This window comes from Nannobrachium achirus (genome assembly GCF_963921795.1).
Source record: "Nannobrachium achirus genome assembly, chromosome: 4".
Lineage (NCBI taxonomy): Eukaryota > Metazoa > Chordata > Actinopteri > Myctophiformes > Myctophidae > Nannobrachium > Nannobrachium achirus.
In genome coordinates this window covers 36,536,637-36,561,457 of record NC_137813.1, presented here as the reverse complement: position 1 = coordinate 36,561,457, position 24,821 = coordinate 36,536,637, and the positions used below count along the sequence as shown (strand labels likewise).

Sequence of the window (24,821 nt, the reverse complement as noted above, 5' to 3'; positions counted from 1 at the left end):
GGCCAGATGTAGACCAGATGTAGGCCAGATGTAGACCAGATGTAGACCAGATGTAGGCCAGATGTAGACCAGATGTAGACCAGATGTAGACCAGATGTAGACCAGATGTAGGCCAGATGTAGACCAGATGTAGACCAGATATAGACCAGATGTAGACCAGATGTAGGCCAGATGTAGACCAGATGTAGGCCAGATGTAGAGGCCTACATCTAGGCCAGATGTAGAGGCCTAAACTAGGCCAGATGTAGAGGCCTACATCTAGGCCAGATGTAGAGGCCTACATCTAGGCCAGATATAGACCAGAGGTTTACCAGATGTAGGCCAGACGTAGACCAGATGTAGGCCAGATGTAGAGGCCTACATCTAGGCCAGATGTAGACCAGCTGTAGGCCAGATGTAGACCAGATATAGGCCAGATGTAGGCCAGATTCAGACCAGATGTAGGTCAAATGTAGGCCAGATGTAGACCAGATGTAGGCCAGATGTTGGCTAGATATAGGTCAGATGTAGGCCAGATGTAGACCAGATGTAGGTCAGATGTAGACCAGATGTAGACCAGATTTAGACCAGATGTAGGCCAGAAGTAGGCCAGATGTAGACCAGATGTAGGCCAGATGTAGACCAGATGTAGGCCATATGTAGGCCAGATGTAGACCAGATGTAGGCCAGAAGTAGACCAGATGTAGGCCAGATGTAGACCAGATGTAGGCCAGAAGTAGGCCAGATGTAGGCCAGATGTAGGTCAGATGTAGACCAGATCTAGGCCAGATGTAGGCCAGATGTAGGCCAGATGTAGACCAGATGTAGGTCAGATGTAGGCCAGATTTAGACCACATGTAGGCCAGATGTTGGTCAGATGTAGGCCAGATATAGGCCAAGCTTTGTGACCTGGACAAAGCCAGATGTTGGAGCTTAGGTCCTTCCGTGAGTGTGAATTTGAAGTGAATGAGTCACGAGTGTGAAGTCTGCCACACACACAAGCCTGTGTGTTTGTAGCAGTTCATGTCAGGGTCCCAGGTGTGTGTGTGTGTGTGTGTGTGTGTGTGTGTGTGTGTGTGTGTGTGTGTGTGTGTGTGTGTGTGTGTGTGTGTGTGTGTGTGTGTGTGACGCAGCAGCACCACTTGGTCACCAGCGGTATTGCAGCTCATGCTACAGACATGGGGACATACATAGGAACGGACGAAGTGACTCTTAGGAGACGGTGTGACAAAAAATGGCGGAACCCACATATAATGTAGTGCTCTATATGGGGACGCAGCCTACATTTCCTACTGTAGCCTACTGTATGTGTTACTGTTCTACATTTCTGCATATCTGCCTGTTTGTCTTCATCCCAAAATGCCCAAATATGGATTACTGATGTCATAGCACTGGTGCCATGGTATTGACGACATTCTGATCATAGATATAGCTAAAATGGCCATTCAGTTTGAATAACGTCATTAGCTAATATGTCATATAATGATGTCATCACGCCAGATATAATTGTCATTTTAAATGCTGTTATTGCATTTTCAAACACAACACCATTCAGGAACTTCTAAGCTCTATTGTAAATTAGTTGAACGGATTCACAGTGTTGCGTGAAATGATTGACTGGACCATACTGAAAGGAGGACCTAAGAATTCCTACCATGCTGCTGTGGTAGTCGGACACAAGATATACTCATTTGGAGGATACAAAAACTACCTGAACAACGGAGCTCAGATTGAAGTCCACATCTTCAACACAGTGTCTTTGCGTTGGAGGAAGTTGCCCCCAGTGACAAATGGAAGAGGACAAGGTCCCATTGAGGTTCCCTCCTGGCGCTTTGGCCACACAGCTGTGCTGGTAGAAGAGATTGCCTACAGCTGGGGAGGGCAGCCGTACTGCAATGTGCTTTATGCCTTTGATGTCGACACCCACAGCTGGTTCAAACCCAATGTCTCTGGGTCTATTCCAGAAGCAAGGTCTTACCACTCGGCCTGTGTCCTGGAGAAGATCATGTATGTGTATGGAGGATACACCCAGCTGACTGTCTATACTAATGACATGTACAAGTTGGACACCAACATAATGGTCTGGACTTCAATTAGCATCAGAGGAACTCCACCACCTGCTTCATACGGTCACTCTGCCACCATCATGGGGACAAAGATGTTTGTATTTGGAGGCTACTTCAACAACACCAGAGTGTTTGACACAGAGACCAACTGCTGGCTGAGCATGCCTTCTGGACACCTTCTCCCAGAAGAACGTTTCTGTCATTCAGCCTTTGCCTACAATGGAGAGCTGTACGTATTTGGTGGCGTGAACCACTCAAACTTCAAAAACAAGTACTTCAATGATCTGTGGAAATTCAGTCCAGAGACCTATTCCTGGAAGCAGGTTGAGCCCAAGTGGAAAGGACCCTGTAGGATGTGTGGGATGTGCTGTTGCATGGTGGGAGATCGTATTATCATCCATGGAGGATACAACAACCACCTCATTTCTGGTGACCTGTACATCCTAGACTTAAATCCCAGCCTGAAGACGTTATGCAAGCTAGCAGTCACTCAGCATGGTCTGGATGAGTCTGAACTCCCACATGACATCAGGTGGGAACTGGCAACCATGACTACCAGAAGAAAAAATAAAAGAAATAAAAATAAAAGAAAAAGATGACCCCCCCACCACACACACACACACACACACACACACACACACACACACACACACACACACACACACACACACACACACACACACACACACAATAAAGAAAGAAATAATATAAAAATAAAAATAAAATAACACAAGTGGCATGGTTATGAGATGATGATGATGATGATAACGAAGAAATGGGTCATGACTTCCAGGAGAATATGCAGATGAAGAAGACAAAAAAAGACACAGAATATCTACTAAGGTCCTGTTTAGGTGACAGAGGTCTCTAAATATAAGCAGAATAAAAGATCAGACAAACATAACTGAAAATTATGTTTAGACGGCCACAGCCTTTCTGTTGCCGTCTATGAAAATAATTCAGCCTTTTTTCCTACATGCATGCACATTACTATTACTGTATTATATACTCATGCTCCAATAAATCATCTTTTGTTCTCATGCCATCTGTGGAAAAAGTCACAAAAAAACAAATACTATACAATGAAATATACAGATTTCTAGGAAGGAAAGGCCTTATAAAATCTTCTCTCTTGCCAAGATTGGCCCCCAAGCCAGACTTTGGACATCTTTGGACAGTCTTCTAGTCTGATATATCTATGAGGCCACAGACCTACAATCCACATTGCATCTCTGTTGAGTTCTGTTGATAGATTGTAGATCCATCTGTTCTATTTCTGCATGCGGTGCCGACAACGTGCTACTGCGAGTAGATGAATGAACAAAAACACAAAATAATGCACGCTCAAATAAATAAAAAAGAGTAATAGCTTACACTACTTGTTACTGTCTAAAGTAATAATATTACATTAATATATTATTGTCTCCACCAGCCGAAGGCTGAGGGAGAGTATGTTTTCCCCTCCGTCCGTCCGTCCGTCCGTCCGTCCGTGCGTGCGTCCGTCCGTCCGTCCGTGCGTGCGTCCGTGCGTCCTCGCAGTTTGTGACCAGCTAATCTCAGTCACCGTTGGCCCGATCGCTGCCAAACTGAGCACACACACTCCCTGGATGCCAATCTAGAACCTCTGCCCCACATTTTTTAAATCAGCCTCATGGTGGCGCTATAACAGGCCGATTTGTGTGGCCTGGTTGTTACCAGCTAATCTCCGGCGCCGTTGGCCCGATCGCTGCCAAACTGAGCACACACACGCCCTGGATGCTAATTCAGAACCTCTGCCCCACATTTTTTAAATCAGCCTCATGGTGGCGCTATAACAGGCCGATTTGTGTGGCCTGGTGGAGACCTGTGCTCGGAAGAGCACTGCTTCTAGTTAGTAATGTGTTACTGCCCAACACTAAATTGTATCACTAATTGGTCCTTTAACATAATCGACAAAAGATCTCTTCTGAATATTGACAAAGAGAAATGTGCTTAGTAACTGGTTAACTCAACCAATGGCCATAATACTGCATAATGGAGATGGGGCTAGGTCAGGGACAATGTATTCTTGTATTCCTCCTCTCTGCCCTGTGTTTCTCAAAAGTTCTCAAATAAGTAGAAATACCCTTAAAATGATATCTCCTCCTGAGGAACTGATAAGGCAGCTGACACAGCTGAAAGTGTGAATCAGCTCTGTGAATTCTACTTTCCATGGTAAACAAACTCCCAGTTTGAAATGACAAGATACTCCGTCCTATAGTGTGTCCCAGCGCCTACGTCATTGTAGTCCTTAGCGGCCATTTCTTGGGTAAAAACACAGGTGTTTCAATTGTTTAATTGCATAGAACTAATGCTTTACTCCAATCAGAACACCTGTGTAAAGCCTCGAACAGAGTCGGGACCGTGGTGTAGTGCGGTGTAGTCTTTTTGAGCGTTAACGTCGTAGTTTTATGACTCAAAAAGACTACACCACACTACACCGCTCGACTCTGTTCGAGGCTTTAGGCTGCGTTTACCCAAGAAATGGCCGCTCTTAGAACTACATTTGGCACACCCTATAGCCTATTTGTTTGCATCATGCACTGTCTCAACTTGTGAACTGGTTAAACTTTGCCCTCATCACTCTCCTCCCCCTCACTGACCAGCAGGTGTCTGTGTGAGGTGAAAGGCACAGGAAAATGGGGCCTCTGTTCTCCACTGTGCTGGGAAATGAGCTGGAAAATGAGGGGCGTCGAACCACACCCCCTTCTCAGGACCCAGTGGAGTCTTCCTTTGCCTGTCCATCTCTGTCCCCCTCCCTCCGCTGCTCCCATCAGTGTTGTTTGAATACAGCTGCGATGTATGAATTTAACAGGGCACTTAAACAGGCCGGCGATCTGTCACCATGTCTCACATACTACACGCCCCTCTCTCCACATGACCTGACCTCGCTTGACTGGCAGGGCCCAACTTACTTAGTCTTGCATCCAAACTCAATCTGCTTTCAATATTGTTCAAAGCACTGTTTTATGGCTGAGGGCCCACTCAACAGCTTTAAAGCCCATTTTCTGGGATGGTTTCAACAATCAGCCAGGTGTTTGAGCATTATGGTCTCTTGTTGCAATATTGTGTCTTACAAACCTCTTATCTGCAGTTGCTGATGGGTCTGTAGATTAAACAGATGTTTGTTTGTTTGTTTGTTTGTTTGTTTTTTATAGGAGGCTTTAACATTTGATCTGTAATTTTAATAATATAAAATTATTATATTAATAAGATTTTACATTTGCCACCTTTTTGGTGGGTTTATAACATGAGTTTCTTTAAAATGTCCTCATCATTTTGCCTCTGACCCAGAAGCAAAACTCATTAACAGTATTACTGGGTTGTTTATCCTAAAAAAAAAATCAATGCCAGTGTTTTTGCCACAATTTTCCATGAATTCCTTTATAGAATTAACTGCCTTTTAACCATCTGGGGGGAATGTTTTGACCGTTGTCTTCCAGAGGCCTTGATCCAATACTTTCTTCCCTCTGTAGTCTGTTACCAGATCTGTAAAATAGCTGATCTACAGTACAATCTCACAGTGCGTTGCTTGCAATGCAATGTGTTGTGAGCTTTTAGATCTACTATTTGCACCTAATGTTCGCCCCCGAATTGGGTATGGGTCAATATGGTTTTAAGTAACCTTCTACTGATTTAGTACAGTATGTATCCTACAAGTTCAAAACCTGTTGCAATGTGATGAGTTGTGAGTTTGTAGATTTGCTATTTTTGCTTAAAAGGGACGCTATAGGATTCATGAGGTTTGAAACAACTTTCCACTGATTCACATGTATTTGCAGAATACATATTTCTGGTGCAGAATTTGCCATTATCAATAGCATATTAAGTATTTCTGGTGCAGAATTTCTCATTATCAATAGCATATTAAGTACAAATGGTCAACCACTTCAGGTTCGATGTACTTTGAGTCATTGATAATTGGTTCAAATCTATTAAAGAATCAGTCACGGCAGGTCACATTATCTTGATCTCTTTAAGCAGCTCTCGAATGTCTATTTGAAACATGAGCTGCCAATGAAAGCTTAATGTGTGAAAAGCCACCTGTAATGAGTGTGTCAAATACAATCTGTATTCTCTGCTGGTACGTGCGACCCCATTGTGACCGTCAGTGGAGTCCCCAAGGAGGGTGTGAAAGTGTGTCTACCCAATGAGTGTGTGTGTGTGTGTGTGTGTGGGCACAGCAGCAGGCAGAAGGCCAGGGGCTGTTGTCTGACACTGATTTGTAAAGGGAGACAATATGGCTCATTGACCTGCCTGGCTCCACTGTCTGTTGCACATACCTCGCCCTTCCCTCCCCAGTGGATTCACTGCACTTTAAACAGGGGGAGCAGATTGCCACAGGCACAGGGAGGGGAGGGGAGGGGAGAGGAGGAGGGGGGGGGGGAGAGAGGGGGGGGGTGACAGGACACAGGTTGCTTTGACAATGAGATTCCACTCAGAATGGTGAGGAGAGACAGAGACACAATCATGAATGTTGAGGCAAATGGAGACTGGAGTCCTAGTCATTTTCTAAGATAGAAGTTTATTACATGAGCTCACGAGAGAAGAACATTATCATAAAGGTTGGTGGCCAAGTAGTTCTCTATTAAAAGCAGGGATCCGACTACAGTATTTAAACATAGATTTGATCTGCAGCCACAGGGCCAAACTGTACTGTAACAAGAAATACACTATATGCCAGGACAAATAACAGCTGCACAAGACAGCAATTCCATTTCTAAAAGTTAATAATACAAGAAATTATCTTTAATTGCCTCATAGCATAATTGCCTAAGTATTAAGAAATCACTTTCTGCCTAAGTTATCTATATTGACTTAGGCAATCATGAGATAAGAGCTCATTCTGCCCAAGTCAGGTTTATCTGCCTTTATTTATATCTGTCTAACTCTACTCTCCTAACACTGCTGCTTCACTCTGCCTAAGTTATTGCCATTGTTCAGAATTCTTGTTACAATCAAAAATATTTTATGCCTAAGTCAAAAAGTTAAAGCTGAATTAGCCAGACAGTGATTTTGGAATGTAAAAAGCATTCTGATTTGCCACAATGATGCATCAGTATTAGGATAGTAGCAAATTGTCAATTATTCCAAAAAGTGAATTAGGCAATTATCCTATAAGGCTAACGTTATGTTATTCTCTCCCTTGAGAAGTAGGAGAAGCAAGAGCGAAAGAAAGATACATTTAGATTGGGCCAAGAGAGAGAGAGACAGCTCTGTGTGTGTGTGTGTGTGTGTGTGTGTGTGTGTGTGTGTGTGTGTGTGTGTGTGTGTGTAGTATTTGTATATATATATATATATATATATATATATATATATATATTTAATCTTATTAATGAATTATGTATTATCCCTAATATATATATTTACACTTCGTAAACAAACACCCTCATCCTTTTGTTTTCCATTCCCATTGTCAGAGTTTGGAGATGACCCTTTCTCTCCCCTCTTCTGTGTTTCACCCCATCTCTTTTTCAGTGTCGAGGACAAGCTGTTGCGCTGTCCCTGCGGGCCACTCCCTCTCTTGTCTGCACATCTCCCTCCCCCTTCCCTCTCTCCTTCTCTTTTTCTCCCTCTGTCCACCTGTTGAAGCAATTGTTGCACAGACTGCATTGTTGTCATCTTATTATTTTATGTCACTCACTATGTCACCACCCCTTTCTGCTAACTTTATTGTATCCTCAGGCTCTTACCCGTACGTACTCCACCCTCTCTGCCTTCAGGGGGTATAAAACACTGAGAGAGGAGTTGTGGTTCAAGAATCGGCAGAGCACCACAGGAGCACACACTCGTACTGAGTTCAAGCAGGCATTAACACGACAGGCACTCCTGGTGTGGAACTTGTTTTCTGCAGTTGACAGAGAGGGACCTCCGCCTTTGACTTTTCATCTTCTCTGCACATAAAAAAACGATCCGTCTATCTACTACTATCTATTACTAGACTGTGTCGGAATAGGCAGAGGTATGTCTGTGTCTCTGTGGTGCGAGGAGACAGAGGAGGCTCATGGCCAGGTGGAGGGGCATCATGGCCAGGATAGGAGTCAGGGGAAGGGCCAGGCCAGCGGCTCCGCTCAACTCCGGGCCCCCTGGGACCCCACCGTGTCTGGGCACCGTGTGATCCAGCGGCTGCTTCAGATGGAGGAGAGATATATGCCCTCAAACCTCTATATTGCTCTCATCCAGAGAGATCCAGAGCGCAGAGAGGAGCTTACAAAATGGTCCCTTGAGGTAAAAAATTATCTTACTCTTATCACAGTAAAATCCTCAGTGTTAATCTAACTCTGAGAGCCAGGTCCATTCAGAGTTACTGTGATTGTTATGCTACAAGTATTATTTTTGTCATTCTTTTTTTTATTTATCCTGTATATCCTTTGTATTAAAGTTGTAGTAAGTTACTGTGCTAACTGTGATGGCCATTTCTTCATTATCTCTTCTCTGTCCAGGTGTGCTGTGACCGTGGCTGTGATGAAGCAGTTTTCCCTCTCTCTGTGTCTTTGATGGACAGGTTCCTATCTGCCTCCTTGTCCTTGCCGGTCTCTCCCTACTGTCTGACAGCTGCCTGCATCCTTATTGCTTCAAAACTTACAGAGTGTGAGAACATCACCACTGACACTCTGTGTGCTGCGGCTGAATACAGTTTTCTGCCCTCCAATCTACGAGTGAGTCAGTCAAATTAAAATGGGATTCTTAGAGATAACTTAAATATCTGTTTTGGCATCCGTGATTGTTGTTACCTTTCTCTCATCTTGTCTCTTATCTTATCCACCTAATATCCTATCCCTCTAGTCTAGACTTAATAAACTGGACCTGAGTTGTCTGTATTTGGAAGGTGTCCCCCCCCTCTTCACCAAAATCCGTTGCCAAAAATAGCCGATCTACTGTACAAGCTCACAACCAGTCACTTTACCTGCATTGTGAGCTTGTAGATCTGCTATTCTGGGCAAATATCCCCCACAGAATATGGATGCTGGGGTTCTCTTATTGGTTATCTTATCTTATTGCAGCATAATGCCTCACTACATCATCCAGTAGGCATTTCTAAGTCATTTATGTGCTATCTTCTTTCTTTCCTTCACAAGGAAATGGAACGTGTTATCCTCGCAACTCTTCGATGGGACACAGCTGCAGTGACTCCTCAGGACTTCCTCCCACATCTTGTAGCCACTGTGGAGGAGAGGAGAGATGGAGACACAGACTCTCAGGAGCCCCTTTCAGCCTTGCGTCGGCATAGCGATACGCTGGTTGCTATGTGTGTCTGTGACTCTCGTTTCTTGGGAGCACCTCCGTCGCTTATTGCTGCAGCTTCAATTAACTCTGCCCTCGGGGGCCTGAGCACCCAAGGGCCCAGTCTGCTTGCCCATATGAGTGAAAGGCTAGCAGAGCTCTGTCAGACCGACCCTGTAAGTATTGTACCAGTCTGAAAATCTTTATTTATGATTGTGCCAGTTCAACAACTTTCAATCTGTCACATCTCTCTTTTGGCAAAATAGCATAATAAGCTCACATGTCATATTTAAGCCATTTTTCAATATGGGAGCTATCTGGGTATCCTTGGCATGGAAGAGTTATGATTTTTTTCTCTTAATACATGTTATTCTAATTCTAAGATATGCAAATAAAAGGATTTAAATAGAACAGTTTAGGCAAGAGAACTGTACGTATGTTGTATTTAAAAAAAATTCTCTTTTGGTTTTGCCTTCTTGTAGAGTCTTGAACTTTTTTCTGTGAAGCACATTGGACTGCGCCCGTTGTCTGAATTGTGTTATATAAATAAAACTTGATAGTGATTGATTGATAATTTGATATATACAAAACAGCAAGATATTCATGTGGCGTTTGTATGTCCAAAAGCGTTCGTTTTGTATTTATCATTTGAAAAATGAACTGAACTAGTGAAAACAGCCGATCTACAAGCACACAACGCCTCAACCGCGAGGCGTTGTGTGCTTGTAGATCTGCTGTTTTCACTAGTTTTGTGCGACGGCCTTGTGTGATGAAGCAGGGCTTTACAAATCTGAAACTTGGAGATACAAGGTTTCTGCCCGACAGTGACGATATGTTGCAATTATGACACCTCATGTGTTGTCTTCTCTTTGTCATCACAGGTAGTGCTGCAGTGCTACAGTGAAATGATAGAATCTGTCCTCAGACAACGCTTAAGGAATGGACTCCAGGGAAACCCCATGGGAAAGGATGAAGAGATGGATGAAAATGAAAGGGCAGGAACTCCAACTGACATGAGAGAGATTGATTTCTAAACACATCTATCTAAATAAGTAAAGTGATACATTGATTGTATGAAATCAATCAAAAATATTTCAAGTGCATCATCAGTCAAACTGATATTAATCTCCGAAGACAGATTCTGCTAACAGCAGAATAAACTAGATATGGTTCTCTTTATTTTTATTGATTGGGTTCCCAGGTTGAACTGATATAAATGCATCCTGACCTCAAAATGTTTGACATGTTTAAAATGTTTACAAATAGGCTACTTTGTTGGGTTATTGTTAATTTATTTTCAACCTTATTTATTGGTGTCATGTAATTGAGTTATTTGTGAGTTATTTGTGCCATATTTTAATATATACAGTACTATTTGTTATTGTAATTCTAGCTTAGTTTTATTTTATGTATATTATTTATATTTATTATTATGTGCAATTGATATTTTTGTTAATTTATTTCAATCCACTATTGCTTTATGTTCGTGTTACAAGAAACTGAAGTAAATACAGACAGACAGATATATATTTGAAAACAATTAAAAACATTCATACAACCATTGCTTCAATTTAATCTGTACTCTAAAACATTTATTTGTCATGCTTTACATTTATTTGTCATGCTTTCCATTCAGCTGTCATTGAAAAGTCAAGTCAAATTTTAAACAGATTGGGGAAAAAAAAGAATTACAGCAAATACAGGAATTGTAGCCTAAATGAAAGAAAAATAGATAACATCAAAGGTTAAAAGACAGACAGAAAGACAGACAGAAAGAAAGAAAGAAAGAAAGAAAGAAAAACATTCTGGGAATTTCCCAATATCTCATGGTACTAATTGAATGGACAATACACAATGGGTGGACACTGGACACTGTATATTGCACAGAGATGCATCAAGTGATATTAGTGCAGGAGTCATACTAAATACTCCGATACAGTAGGTGGCGGTATACACCTAAAAGAAAGGTTGTTAACCGCCATAAAATCCAAAGAAGAAGAAGACTCAAAAGTAAGGAAATACAGCAGAGAGTTGTCTCCTGCAAAGTCTATGCACTCCATTGAACAGCATTTATCCATTTATATATATATATTTATGTTATTAAAACTTTTTTTTTTACCCAGAAACATAATTAGCATTGTGTATGTTCGTTCAAATGCTTAATCTATATTTGGAATGTGCATATCATGGGAAATTAATCGTTTAAAAAAAAAAAAAAATCAATTACCTCAAGGATACTCTTATTCTGAAGAGTATATTCACCAGGTTATATTCGCCAGTTTCACATAGGCGGAAATACACTGGCGGGCGAGGTTAGTCTGGTTTATAAACACATCATCCACGGTAAGATGCTGTGCGTTTATGTTTGCTTTCATTTGAATGTATTTACCTAAATGATGTTTATGGTAAGGTGAAATCATCAATACATATGATGTAGCTACCTACAATGATAGTAAGTTAGCTAATAGCTACGTGGTCGTGGATGTAAGTATTTACGTCGCAATCAGTAACGTTATTTTAGTTATTTTAGTCTCACAGAAGATATGCAGGGAAAATACAATGTCATGGAAATTAAGAAATCATATTTGGTACTATGCTACATGTGTTATAGCGTTATGGTTTGGTATAGTGTGGATGTACGTAAATCGTACATGTTTTACTGTTGAGCAATTGCAGATATATAATCTATTTTCCTGCTGCGTGTTATTCTCATCCATGACGTCTTCGCTCCACTGCAGTTACCGACATGGAATGTACTTGTAACGTTTGCCAGTAATTTCTAGCGTTACAGTCATCAATGTAATTGTAATCGCATGCTGTGTCATCCTTACTGGAAGACGGCTAGTAGCTGGCTGCCATTTCAGGACAGGCCTGCAACAGATATCTGCCTCAAGTTCACTATAAACAAGAAACAATTTAATCATTCTTGGGTCAGCACACATCACTGTCTTTCTTGTTCTTTCCTTGGTTACATTTCTGCACATCATCTTGCCCATTAAAACCTATTAAGACCTGAGGCAGAACTACAAATGTCCTTTTGAAAATCGTATGTTTCTATGATCATTGGTTCTCAAACTGTTTTCATGTCAAGGACCCCCAAATTAAAATGATATATATTTGGCATTCAGACCCAAAAGATTTTATTCCAGGGAGTCAGGGACCACCAGAAGCAAAGATTTGACTTACAAATGTTTGCTTTAAATATATATATATATATTTTCAAAGATTTGCACAAATATTCATGATTTTTCAAAAATAGCAGATCTACAAGCTCATAGCCTGCCACTCGTCTCAGTTCTGCGTTATGAGCTTGTATATCTATCTGCTATTATTGAATAGCTAAAGTACTAACTAGTAAGATGCCTCGCGCAGTGATGTATATCGGACCATTTACCCATTATGGAGACCCCTGGTACCCATAATATATATATATATATATATATATATATATATATATATATATATATATATATATATATATATATATATATATATATGGAGATCCATGTACTACATGGAGATATTCTGTGATGCCCAAACATGCTTACTCAGTTATACATTATCGTTATGTGAAAGTCCTATGATGTCTATGACATCATACCCTTTTATACCCATACATGGAGATCCCTGTTTGTAACACCCAATCTAGATAACGTCAAATAAAAGGGAACGCCCACTCTGTTTGGTTCCTTTTCATCTGACTTGCGTAGCATCAGAGTCTGTCTTGAGAGATTAGTAGAACCAGCCATACAGATATGGGCTGTCTTGGCCATATATGGATTATTTCTGTTAGTGTGGTATGTGGCCTCCATATATGGGCATTCCCATATGAAGTTCTGTTAACTATGGTCTCAATATTGATGACATCAGAAAACTCCATATTGGGCATAAAAGTGATTCTGTTAGTGTGCCATCACAGTGAAGCCAGAATGTGATGTCAGAGCGGCAAACCCATTCTGTTAAGAGTGGTTCCCCAAGCTGTGATGTCACAGTGATGTGTCAGGGGAACCACAGTGTCAGGCGTGACCTACAGAGGATACGCGGACAAGATGTGCTGGTTTTCATAGTTATTACGTGGCTACTAAGTACGGTCGCAATAAAAAAGAATGGTTAAAGTGACACAGATGTGTTCCAGGTTTAAATGGGTTTTAATGTGTATCGTGTAGGAGGAATGGGGATGAAGTTGAATCCTCGCTGGCTGCTACTTCTGTCCGCCGTGGCTGTTGTCTGCTCGGTGCCTATTGATCGCAATGTGCCACAGCAGGAAGCCCAGCATGTTGAAGAGGATAAGCAGGAGGAAAATGTGGTACTGTAACTGCACTGTAGCACTACATCACCTTATCTCAAATCACTAGTAGTTAGTAAACACAAAAGACAGTCTATTAACTCGTGTTGATGTATTAATCTCTGTATTTGTTTGTCGTGTATGCACTATGTCCATGATATCTATTGCAGGACACAGGCCTGTACTATGACAGGTATTTAAGGGAGGTGATTGAGGTCTTGGAGACAGATCCTCACTTTAGAGAGAAACTCCAGACGGCTAATACAGAGGACATCAAGGTTAGTCTCTCTGTCTTAATTCTCTCTCTCCCTCCCTCAATGTTTCTCAATGAAAACGAATGAAAAGCAACCTGAAGCTCTGCTCCTTGTTAGAATGGTCGTCTCAGTAAGGAGCTGGACCTGGTGGGCCACCACGTCCGTACCCGTCTGGATGAGCTGAAGAGGCAGGAGGTGTCACGCCTTAGGATGCTGCTGAAAGCCAAACTGGACAGCACCAACACACAGAGTGAGTTGTTATTTGAGGAGACCAGTGATGACTGATGAGTGACTGTGTGCATACAAGTCTGCTTTCAAGTTTCAAGTAGATGCTTGTGCAGTGTTCATTTTGGTGAAGACAAATTCAGAGAGAGTTTAACCTGTTATGTGGTATACAATTATATCTAACGTCTCTGTCTGTTCTCTAGGTCTACAGATGGACCATGCCTCTTTGTTGAAGCAGTTTGAACATCTGGATCCACACAACCAAAACACCTTTGAAGCTAAAGACCTTGAGCTGCTTATTTCAACAGTAATAGCCTGTAACGATTAAATGTTTTTTTTTATCCACTGACAATCCACTCACTGGTGGTATTACAACTGCTTCAGATAGTTAAAGATAAACACATCTTTCGCTCGTTTGTTTCACTCTAGGCAACCAAGGATCTGGAGAACTATGATGCTGAGAGACACGAGGAGTTCAAACGCTATGAGATGCTGAAGGAGCATGAGCGGAGGGAGTACCTGAAGGGACTGGACCAGGAGAAGAGAGAGAAAGAGGAGAGGAGGATTCAGGAGCTTAAGGAAAAGCACAGGCAGCACCCCAAAGTCAACGCTCCGGTAAGTAGAGCTTAAATCCATCTGTCTCAAATTCTTTCACTCTTGAGTTCCAGCCACACACTGCAGTTACCGAACTGGTTAGGAATTATCTTTTGTCAGTGTTCTTTATCGAGTATTCAGTTCTCCACAGCCGTGTTAAGATCCAGTAGCCTCCAGAAATGGTTCAAATCACATTAACCTTTCACTAGCATGGCTATAAAATGGGTTGGATGTAGCTGTGGTGGAGAGCTATTCTGCAGCCTTATATAAATCAAAGTGGGCAAGCCTGCCTGACAGATTGTGATAAGCAAAGATGTTCATAGGAAAATAAAAGAATTTTCTGCTTTTGTATGTGGCAGAAAAATAAATGTAATATCCGATATTGTAAGATTTCAAAGTAACGTTTTTTGTTCCTGCAGTTGATTTCAGGCTCTGTCAGTAAGCAACAAAAAGTCTGACCGAGACACAGCATGTCCATGATGGCTCACAGTAGAAGTAAACCAAAACGATTCTCTGCCTTTCTATTTCTTTCTGTGTCCTGCTCAGGGTAGCGTTGCTCAGCTGCGAGAGGTGTGGGAGGAGACGGATGGCCTTGATCCACAGGAGTTCAACCCCAAAACCTTCTTCAAACTGCATGGTAAGCAGCTTCTGTTCCTTTTTGCCATATAACTCTTGGCTTCATCATGACCAAGTGGCATTATAAGTTATGTACTTTGGTCTCTGCTGTGCTTAGATACAAATGAAGATGCCGTTTTAGATGAACAGGAACTTGAGGCTCTCTTCACAAAAGAGGTACAGTCAACTTCTTTGAGGAGTCAAGGTTTTATTTGACCACACAATGTGTACATTATATTTTTTTTAGGCTGATTTCTTTAGTGTTCTCACAGAATCTTTTGTGTTCTTTGCCATCTTTCAGCTGGAGAAGGTCTATGACCCCAAAAACGAGGAGGATGATATGATGGAGATGGAGGAAGAGAGGCTGAGAATGAGGGAGCATGTCATGAAAAATGTTGGTAGTGTTTTATTTTTGTATAATTTGTTTTTGAAAGATTCTTATTTTTCCCATCGACTGCCTATTCTGACCTGTATGTCTCCCTTTCTTAAAGGTGGATGTCAACAAGGATCGACTTGTCACCCTGGAAGAGTTCCTCAAATCCACAGAAAAAAAGGAGTTCAACAATGCTAAAGAGTGGCAGGTAGAGAACGTTGAAGTAGCTAGAATGCTGTAAACAAAGACGGATTCTTTCAAATGCTCCTTCCCCCAGCAGCTATTCTGACAGAACTGTGTTGCAGAAGACATTATGAAATCAACAATCTGTCTGTGTACACAAACACACTAGAGGCCGCTACCTACTCTGTCCACAAGATGGCTTTAAAAGATAGTGTAGTTAAAGATTGTGATTTTATTTGGTTAAGTGTTAAATAGCTCTATATTCTGATAGTATGGATTGCTATAGACTGTTCTCTTTGTTAAATAGAAAATGCATTTCCAAGTCGGTATACCAATTTTATCCAATCAGGATCGAGCACTCAGCCAGGAGGATACAGATTAAACAAGTGAAATTGGAAGTGATGGCACAAAGAAAGGAGCAGACAAAATGTGAACTGGAACACTATAAAAGTTAAGCTTCTAAATAAGCTGAAAGTTTGTCACCTACCTTAAAATCTATTTTCTGTTTATTAAAGAGCTGAAGAGACTCAACAACAGTAATTTACTCAGCACATTTTAAACGTGTGAGGCCAAAGATTTTGTCAGAGGACAGTCAAATGACTCCAGTACATTCAGGGTGCTTGCTCAGGTCTGGAAAAGTATGGAATGTTGAATTACTGTTTTCTGGGCCTAACAAAGTATGGGAATTTGGATAAAAGTCTGGAAGATTTGTTCACAGTAGTAATGCATAAATAAGGTGCAGAACATTTATCTGAGCACTGCAATTGACTGTCAGTCAGGAGTAGAAACCTGTACTGCATGTAGCCGAGGCCCCCTGCTGCCTCGAGGCCTGCGTGCACCGACCAATCGACCCAGGCCTTAATTCATGCTGCTTGAATGTGTGTATCCGTGTTATCTTGTGTGTGTGCTATCGCATTACAACCTATATGGTCCTCCCATCCCTCCAGACTCTGGACGACACCAAGCCTGTGTACACAGAAGAAGAACTCCAGGGTTTTGAGGTGGAGCTACGGGGGAAAGAGGAGGAGCTTCAAAGGAGGGCAGCGTCTCTGCAGCAGGAACAGGAGCTGCTTAAAGAGAGGGGCAAGGCCCTGGAGGCACAGAGGAGAGAGTACCAACAGGTACTGATCCGTCAGTGCTTTATATCGTAACTGTTTTTTTATTTCAAGGACCCCCCAGTTTGATATGCATTAGTCCATGATTTCTGTCTCTGGAAGCCCCAATCTACACTGTAAAGTCCCTGGAGAAAGTGTACAAATAACCTCACAGACCCATAAGGGTTTGTAATCTGTAATTTATGTTATTTGGTTCCATCCTGAATATAATTAATTTAGCTGGGGACCCTCTGGAATCCCCTCGAAGACCCCACAATTAAAGCCAGTGCCTTATAAACACTGTATATGAAGTTAGACTAATTCGCTTTTATCTTGGAGTAAAAAAACAACAACTGTACATTCATTGATGATGCTAAACAGTATTTCTGTCCTTTGGTTTTAGGCAGTGTTAGAGATGTCTCAGAGACAGAAGGGCCAGCAGGCAGTGGATGGTCAGCCTCCAGCAGGTCCTAACGGAGAACTGCAGTTCCACCAAGAACTGAATGAGCCAAAAGCAGAGGATCAAGGTGAAACCTAGATAGTTTTTCTTAGAGATATGTGCATAAACATCTGATGTTGTTGAATTATTTTGTTGTATATGCTTTCAGTAACTGAACCTACTCTGTCCATTTCAGTGGTGAAAGCCCCAGTTGAGCAAGAAGCTGGAGTCCAAAATCTACCTGCAGAAGCAGAACCTCCACAGAATCTTCCTTCACACACCTAAGGCAGCAAACTGACACACACACACACACACACACACACACACACACACACACACACACACACACACACACACTGTACCTGCACACTCTGATTTGCACTGGCACACTGTAAAAGTCTGAGAGTGTACAAATGTAACTAAATGTCAATTTGGGTACATTTGTAGTCTCTTGAGTTACAGATCGCCAAATTTACATTGAGGATGTTGCTGTGTATTCATGTGGGTTCTGAATAATTAATGATGTGAAAATGTATGTATAAATTGGTTGAGATTGGCACATTTTATTGTTTTATTGTTGTATAATCTCTGCATTTCTGTCGTCTGTTTCAATGAAGAATAAAGATCTCACATCATTGGGTCCATGTTTAATTTTCTTTTTTTTTGTATTGCTTCTTAATCTCTGAAGTTATCTGTGTGCCTTGTCCTGTGTGCCTGAAACATTTTATATTTGAGATAATTAGTTATTTAGTCATTAGTACATCTTTAAAAGTGTTCATATTAAATCTAGAGTTTCCATCTATGAACTCATTCAACTGATTATATTAAGTTCTATTAACACATTTCACTGTGTTGTATTGTATCCTGCTTTGCTCCTATGCCGTAAGCATCAGTTTAATTTTGTATTTTTGTATTGCATTCAGTCTTCTCAGGTGGCATGGCTCCCTAGAGAATGGTCCTTCTTCTTGTCCCCAGGATTTGGTCCCTCTGGTGCCATACATGGTACATTCCTATCAGCATACCACTAACCCACTGACCTCTCCTGACCCCAACATGACCCTCCTCCTGGTGGCCATGCAGCTGTCCCCTGTCAGTGTCAGTCACTCTGGTGATCACTACAGAGGGACTCCGGTTGTTGCTATTTGATCTCCCAACAGGGTTTAGATGAGCGAAGATAGAAGTGATTCATTCAGAGTATTTCCTATTTTTGTCTTCATCCACCCTACTCTTATACTTCCTTGAGTCATATGAAGCTTCATCTGATTAAATCGAAATGCCCATGCTATAGGTGTTTTGATAACATAATTAATTCATAATCGAATTTGGTGTTAACCTGTGAAAGGCTGTGGTCCTTTATTTGAGATTTCTTCACACCTCTCAAACTTTCCTATTAGTTTATATGTGACAGTGACTTGACTTGAATGCAAATGTGCTGGCATTGCCTTACCTATCAGTCAGGTAGACACATGTATAATAGTTTTACAGTATGTGTACACTGTCAGTAATATGTGCTTGGAATGTCTGAAGGGGTTGCAGAGTTTCAAAGAATACACCATATAATTTAACAGGCACCCCCCTCATCAGTGTCACCATGCCATGATGCCCATGGTAGCCTATTAGTCTATATAAAACATGTCACTACAATGATTTTACTAATGTCAGTGTGATTTTCTTTGCTTACATTAACAAAATAATAATAATCATTATTTAATTGCAATTTTAATTACACCCTGGCCTGGCCTTCAATCAATCCCATACAACAGTAATTCTGCAAATGACGCTTCCCTTTGACATAGTGCTGGGCTTTCAGTGCCGTTTTCAGTTAGAACCTTCCTGAGAAGTCAGCCATCTCTCTCTCTAGCTGCAACTGAAACTGCATTTGACACTTCTTAATCTTGATTGCTTGTCAGACCTCTTTCTCTCACCTCACCTGGACCAACCAAATATGTTGCCAATCTAATTTAAAATGCACTCTGAATCTTCTTAGTGGTGGTGGACCTCCATCCATCTATCAATCTCCAGGAGAACATTACGTCATCTCTTCCGGGACGGTTTTTACCGCCCTGCCCAACCCAGAGGCCCAACCCTTTTGTTTGTCTCCGCCTACCGGTGGCATCGATTGGTTCATTTGGTTGAGGTACAGACGCTTTAGTGACTTGCGATAGCGATTGGCTAATTCCGCTGGCTCGTCTGTCAGCCTTCTGCCAAGAAAAACCAGCGGGTGATTTAATTGTTTTAAATAAATAATCTTTGGTGGTATGCATTCTACAGCTACACCAATAATCCAACCACCAAAGGCTCAAATATGCCAAGTGAACATTCTGGTCTGGGCGGACTGAACCATGGCGTTAGAAGGAGTTCTTCTTGACGCCATGTCACCGATGAGCCCTTGCGCCGCAGGAAGACTGCGCGCCCTCTCGTCTGTAGTAAAAAATAATAAATACGGTTTCGCTACTCACCAAAACAAAGACAGCTTCAGGGAGTTGAAAGCCTACTTTCCTGAGTGGAAACACTCTGAGCGCCCTGCCACACGTCTAAAATACACGTTTTATCCAGAAAAGAAAATATATTCACAGGAAGGAAAAATCTGTTCAATGGGATTTTCTATTGACAAGATCTGTAGAGGGCGGTGTGAAAAGCGTATTTTAGACATGAGGTGGGGGGCTCCGAGTCTTCCCACTAAGGCAAGACGGCTTTCAACATCTTTGAACAGTCTTTGTTTTGGTTTGTAGCAAAACCGTATTTTTTATTTTTACTACAGACGATAGGGCGCGCATCCTGGGCTACCACAGCCTGTGAGCGCAAGGCCTCGTCAGTGACATAGCGTTAAGGAAAACTCCATCTAACGCTATGCCTATGGACCAGAGCTACATAAAACCCTACGTGCAGGTGCATTGCATTTCTTTTATTAAACACCAGAGGGTGCGATTGCTTAACAATTTGGCAATTTACTTTTCCAATATCAGATTCATTTCCTTGTTTCTTTAGTGAAAACCGTCCCGGCGTACGTACAATGTGTTGAATAAATAACTAAGTGAGTACATTTAGTGTTAAGAAACAAAATAATGAGCTGCAGGCACGAGTTTGGCGAGGCAATGTATCGATATCTTAAAGGAAATTCAGGTTGTTTCTTTAAGAGGCAGCATCTTCCCAGGAGAAAGAGCGCTGAGGAGAGCTAAAACGGTGGGAGGCTGTCCGTGGTGAGGTGTGTGTGTGTGTGTGTGTGTGTGTGTGTGTGTGTGTGTGTGTGTGTGTGTGTGTGTGTGTGTGTGTGTGTGTGTGTGTGTGTGTGTGAGAGAGAGAGAGGGAGAGGAGAGGGGGGAGAGGGAGCGAGAGAGAGAGAGAGAGAGAGAGAGAGAGAGAGAGAGAGAGAGAGAGAGGGAGGGGAACCGGGCTTTTAACGGGGATAGCCTGCAGCCTCCTGTCTGTCGGTCAGATGCTCAGATGGAGTAATTGGGGATGATAGTCGTTTTTTTACCTCCCGACAATGGCCAGGGTAAGATGAAAACCATACAGTAGCCAGCATCGATAGCATTTTAGCCGATGTTATGAAATGTAGCCGTGCATTAGACCGTCCAGCTGTTTATGGGGAGGGGGATGCGCCGCGCAGAGGGGGCGAGGCGACGGGCTGTTGATAGGGAATAAACGCCTTGCAGTCGGAATAAAAAAGGAACGTTTTTTTGTTGTTGTCGACAAATAGCTAACGTTTCAGTATTGAGCGAATGGTTGAAATGTTATATTTGATTTTTAGCTAGGCCTGCATATCATTGACAAAATGATTGGCACTTCCCACAGTGATGTGATAGTGTTAATAAGGCTACCCTATTGCCTAAATGCATAACATCCACTGTATTTCATCTAGGCCCTTATTTCATCGTGATAACAATGTATTTACCGGCTTAATCTTCTACACATAATCAGCAAAATCATTAACAAGGAATATCTTATCATATCTTGGATTACAGAGGCATAGAGAGTAGCCTATTTCCTCCAGGATACAGTCCATAATTACAATTCACGATGACACCCTTTTTCATATGAATATATGAAACAGCACAGCATCCTTAAAATAGGCCTACTAATTGTTCTTCGTTTATTAAAACGTTTTGTAGGCTGCTGATGTAAATGCACCTTTCATGACTCATTTCCGTATAACATGCGCATGCATTATTAGCATTATGACTATGGATTCTCTGAGATAAGCGGAGACATGTAGCGATGGATAGATTACTCCAGATGCGTGTATTGAGATGCCAGTGAACACATCAGACCGAATTACTGCAATACCAATTTGACTGATTGTTGTTTGAGGTAGGCGCATGCATGGCATACCCATAATGTGGGTGTGTGAGTAGGAAAACATTGCTATATGACTGAAGATATGAGACATTACAGTCTTATTAGCCTATGTGATGACGGGTGCAAGTATATGCTTACATTATGCAATCATGTTCTGCTATTCCAGAGAGAGTGTGTGGCCTCCATGCACATTGCACAGACAACTGTCCATCATCTCAATTCCATGTCTCTCTGCCAATCCGAGTCTCACTCACCCAATCTCCCACTCTGTTCACTCTACTGTCTACTATCCTCTCCTCCATAACGCAAATTGCCTAAGATGACATATGCCAATCTTCTATTTCCAGGTGCTTCTCTCATCGGTGTGAGGACAGGCCTGGGGGTGCGAGGCCTGCAACGCTATGTGCTCTCCTCCCGCTTACCTCTTTCCCTTCAACCATGATCCCAAGTAATCCTACCCTGCATTCCACACTACCATCCTGACAACTGGAAACCTTTCCTTCCCCTTGGCCCCCTCACTCATAAACACACATGTGCACATAGGTACAGGTTCATTGATCTTTCTTAAAGCACCGCCTCCCCACCGCACTGGGGCACTACCTCACCCAATCGGCTTCACCGTTACCTACTGAGCCAATTCACTTTTACTTGAGACAATCAAGTGTTTGCTCAATACACAGGGCTATTCTTGCAGGCTCTATCCACAAAGTCTATCCCAGACTCCCCTCGATCTTGTGGCAGGGGTTCCCCAGCTTCAAAGAGAAACACCTCAATAACACCCCAGTCTCGCCCTCCCTCCTGGCCTCAAGATGATGTGCGAGGTGATGCCCACCATCTCGGAGGACGGGCGTGGTGGTGGGGGAGGCGGGGGCTCGCCTTCCCCGGCGGGGGGTGGGGGAGGGATGGGCGCAGGGATGGGGGGCAACTTGGGTGGAGGTTACGGGAGTCGAGAGCCCCGGAGCGGCGCCGACGAGGGGGGGAGCACGGGCAACCTGGAGTCACTGATGGTGAACATGCTGACGGAGAGAGAGAGGCTACTGGAGAGCCTGAGAGAGACCCAGGACTGCCTGGGGACGGCCCACCTGCGTCTCCGAGAGCTGGGCCACGAGAAGGAATCCCTCCAGAGACAACTCTCCATTGCCCTTCCACAGGTATACATGAAGTGTGGATTGCTGCAGTGGTTCTCAACCTTTTCAGGCCGCGACCCTTAAAATAATCATATTATTTTAACTGGGGACCCCCCCCCCCCCCACCCCACCCTGACGAACACTAAGAGTTGAGGCATTACATATTGTATAACATGGGTCTATTGTGAAGATAGCAGATCTACATGCTCACAACGCCTCGCAACGCGAGTGAGCATGTAGATCGGCTATTTTCACAATTTCTGTCTCTAATATTTGACAATTTGGCCAATGTTTAATTTGTCAATTTAGAGGTATTAAAAAGTCCTTCAATTGTCTCTTGTACGCATACCCTCAATACACTTAAACTTTGTGTTGGTTTGTTTACTAGTAAGAGAGAAAACAATGTTGCACATTAAGTTAATCATCTGGGGACCCCCACAAATAATTTGGGGACCCCACTGGGGGTACAGACACAACAGGTTGAGAACCACTGGATTACTGTACGTTCATGCGTGCATGCATGCACGCACGTGTGTTTTGTGTGTCTGTGTGTGTGCGTGCGCGTATGTGCGTGCACGTGTAGGTGTCCTGACCAGGGTACAGGGTCATTGGCATCATGTCCAGACATTTCTGACCGGGGTGGCCCTATTGGGGCATGTACGCGCCAACACACAAGCATGTATGCACGCACAGCTGCACACACATGCGACAGAAATGCATTCATTCCCATTTTGACCTCCACTACTACCCATCTTCTATGTAATAATGAACATAGGGCCTTACCTTGTTTAATCTTGTTCAGACAAATCATTCCTTGACAGCATGTGTTCATCTTACTATAGATCAGTGGTTCTCAACCTGTGGGTCGGGACCCCCACAATTATTTTGGCGGGTTCCCAGATGATTAACTTAATGTGAAACATTGTTTTCTCACTCAACAGTAAACAAACCAACATAAAGTTTAAATGTATAGAGGGTATCTGCTAATTTCTAAAGTGGCAATTTAAGGACCTTTTAATACATCTAAAATGACAAATTAGGCATTGGCCAAATTGTCCAATATTAGAGGCAGAAATTGTGAAATTAGCCGACCTACATGCTCACAACTCCTCGCAACACGAGGCGTTGTGATCATGTAGGTCTGCTAAAATATTATTATTTTGGGGGTCGCGGCCTGAAAAGGCTTGAGAACCACTGCTATGGATGAAAAGACACAAACGCAGCAAGAGTGTGTAGCACTATACAGATATGTTGAGGATTTCAGAGCGCTCTGTTGACATAGATCCCATAATTTACTTCCGAACAGTTTAATTTCCATTTTGAAATGCATTCAAATTAACGTTCGTCACATTATTTATGATTCTATAGAGGTAGGCTACTGTTGATAGGTATAGCCTCCAGAGTAGCAAAGAAGCCACAACGATCGCATTTTGCAATGAAACTTAATCCGACCGCCATGCTGTCTTGTTGTCACAAATGTTAAACCGGCCAGTGCTGTGCAAGTTCGATCGGTGGCACTCTGAATTTCAGAATGGCCAAGAGAGAGCACCCCAGGTGCATTTCAGTGCTCTCTGAGCAGTATTTCCAAATGCATAAGATGCGTAATGGGATGGCACCATGGCTGGGCTAGGCCACCCCCTAGAACCTCCTCTGTACAGGTTATGCACTTAAAGATGACTTAAAGATTTGAATCTTCTGCCTCAAAGGCAGGAAAAAGGGTGTGTGCATGCACTTTGTGTGCATTCATGCACATGCACAGTATCTGTATGTGTAGCTTATAGGTTTAGTAGAATTGAAAATGACAATATCACACACTGGCCTGATGGTGCTGCATAGCTTGGGTCAAGGGATAATAAAAGAATAAGTACATACATTGTAAATAGAACTTTAAGCTTGAGGACAAAAACTTGGTAAATAATAGTCAACAAAAAAACACTTGCACACTGAATGTTGCTTTGAGAATGTTGTGTGGGTCTATTTAGGACTTCTGATAATGAGATGCAAGCCCTCATCCTTTAAGTACTGGATCAGGGGTTCCCAAACCTT

At 42.4% G+C, this 24,821-nt stretch overlaps 3 protein-coding genes across 3 annotated transcripts in view; all 3 read left to right on the top strand.

Moving 5' to 3' along the window:
- Positions 1 to 8,027: 8,027 nt before the first annotated feature.
- On the top strand, positions 8,028 to 10,321 carry ccndx (cyclin Dx; the record flags this gene model as incomplete). Its single annotated transcript, XM_080723264.1, has 4 exons — positions 8,028 to 8,291; positions 8,507 to 8,722; positions 9,143 to 9,463; positions 10,169 to 10,321. The coding sequence occupies 4 exons, from the start codon at positions 8,028 to 8,030 to the stop codon at positions 10,319 to 10,321; spliced, it is 954 nt and encodes a 317-aa protein (XP_080579390.1).
- Positions 10,322 to 11,563: 1,242 nt separating this feature from the next.
- On the top strand, positions 11,564 to 17,989 carry nucb1 (nucleobindin 1). The gene is made up of 13 exons (XM_080724330.1): positions 11,564 to 11,630; positions 13,454 to 13,593; positions 13,743 to 13,850; positions 13,944 to 14,076; positions 14,255 to 14,358; positions 14,481 to 14,666; positions 15,192 to 15,282; positions 15,379 to 15,437; positions 15,562 to 15,654; positions 15,752 to 15,841; positions 16,764 to 16,937; positions 17,314 to 17,437; positions 17,546 to 17,989. The coding sequence occupies exons 2-13, from the start codon at positions 13,459 to 13,461 to the stop codon at positions 17,632 to 17,634; spliced, it is 1,386 nt and encodes a 461-aa protein (XP_080580456.1). The 5' UTR covers positions 11,564 to 11,630; positions 13,454 to 13,458; the 3' UTR covers positions 17,635 to 17,989.
- A 4,468-nt stretch (positions 17,990 to 22,457) lies between these two features.
- The window catches only part of ppfia3 (PTPRF interacting protein alpha 3), a gene marked incomplete at both ends in the record, with an annotated part of 43,579 nt that continues 41,215 nt past the window's right edge, over positions 22,458 to 24,821 (top strand). Inside the window, one exon of the mRNA XM_080724245.1 lies at positions 22,458 to 22,799. Within this exon, the coding sequence (XP_080580371.1) occupies positions 22,458 to 22,799 (342 nt within the window). The remainder of the gene's footprint in view (positions 22,800 to 24,821) is intronic.

Bases quoted from the DNA above. Each gene is read 5' to 3' on its own strand.
- nucb1 (XM_080724330.1), top strand. From the start codon at position 13,459: ATGGGGATGAAGTTGAATCCTCGCTGGCTGCTACTTCTGTCCGCCGTG. The intron at 14,077-14,254 runs GTGAGTTGTTAT...TCTGTTCTCTAG, and splicing joins GGACAGCACCAACACACAGA to GTCTACAGATGGACCATGCC. The intron at 15,842-16,763 runs GTAGAGAACGTT...CCATCCCTCCAG, and splicing joins ACAATGCTAAAGAGTGGCAG to ACTCTGGACGACACCAAGCC.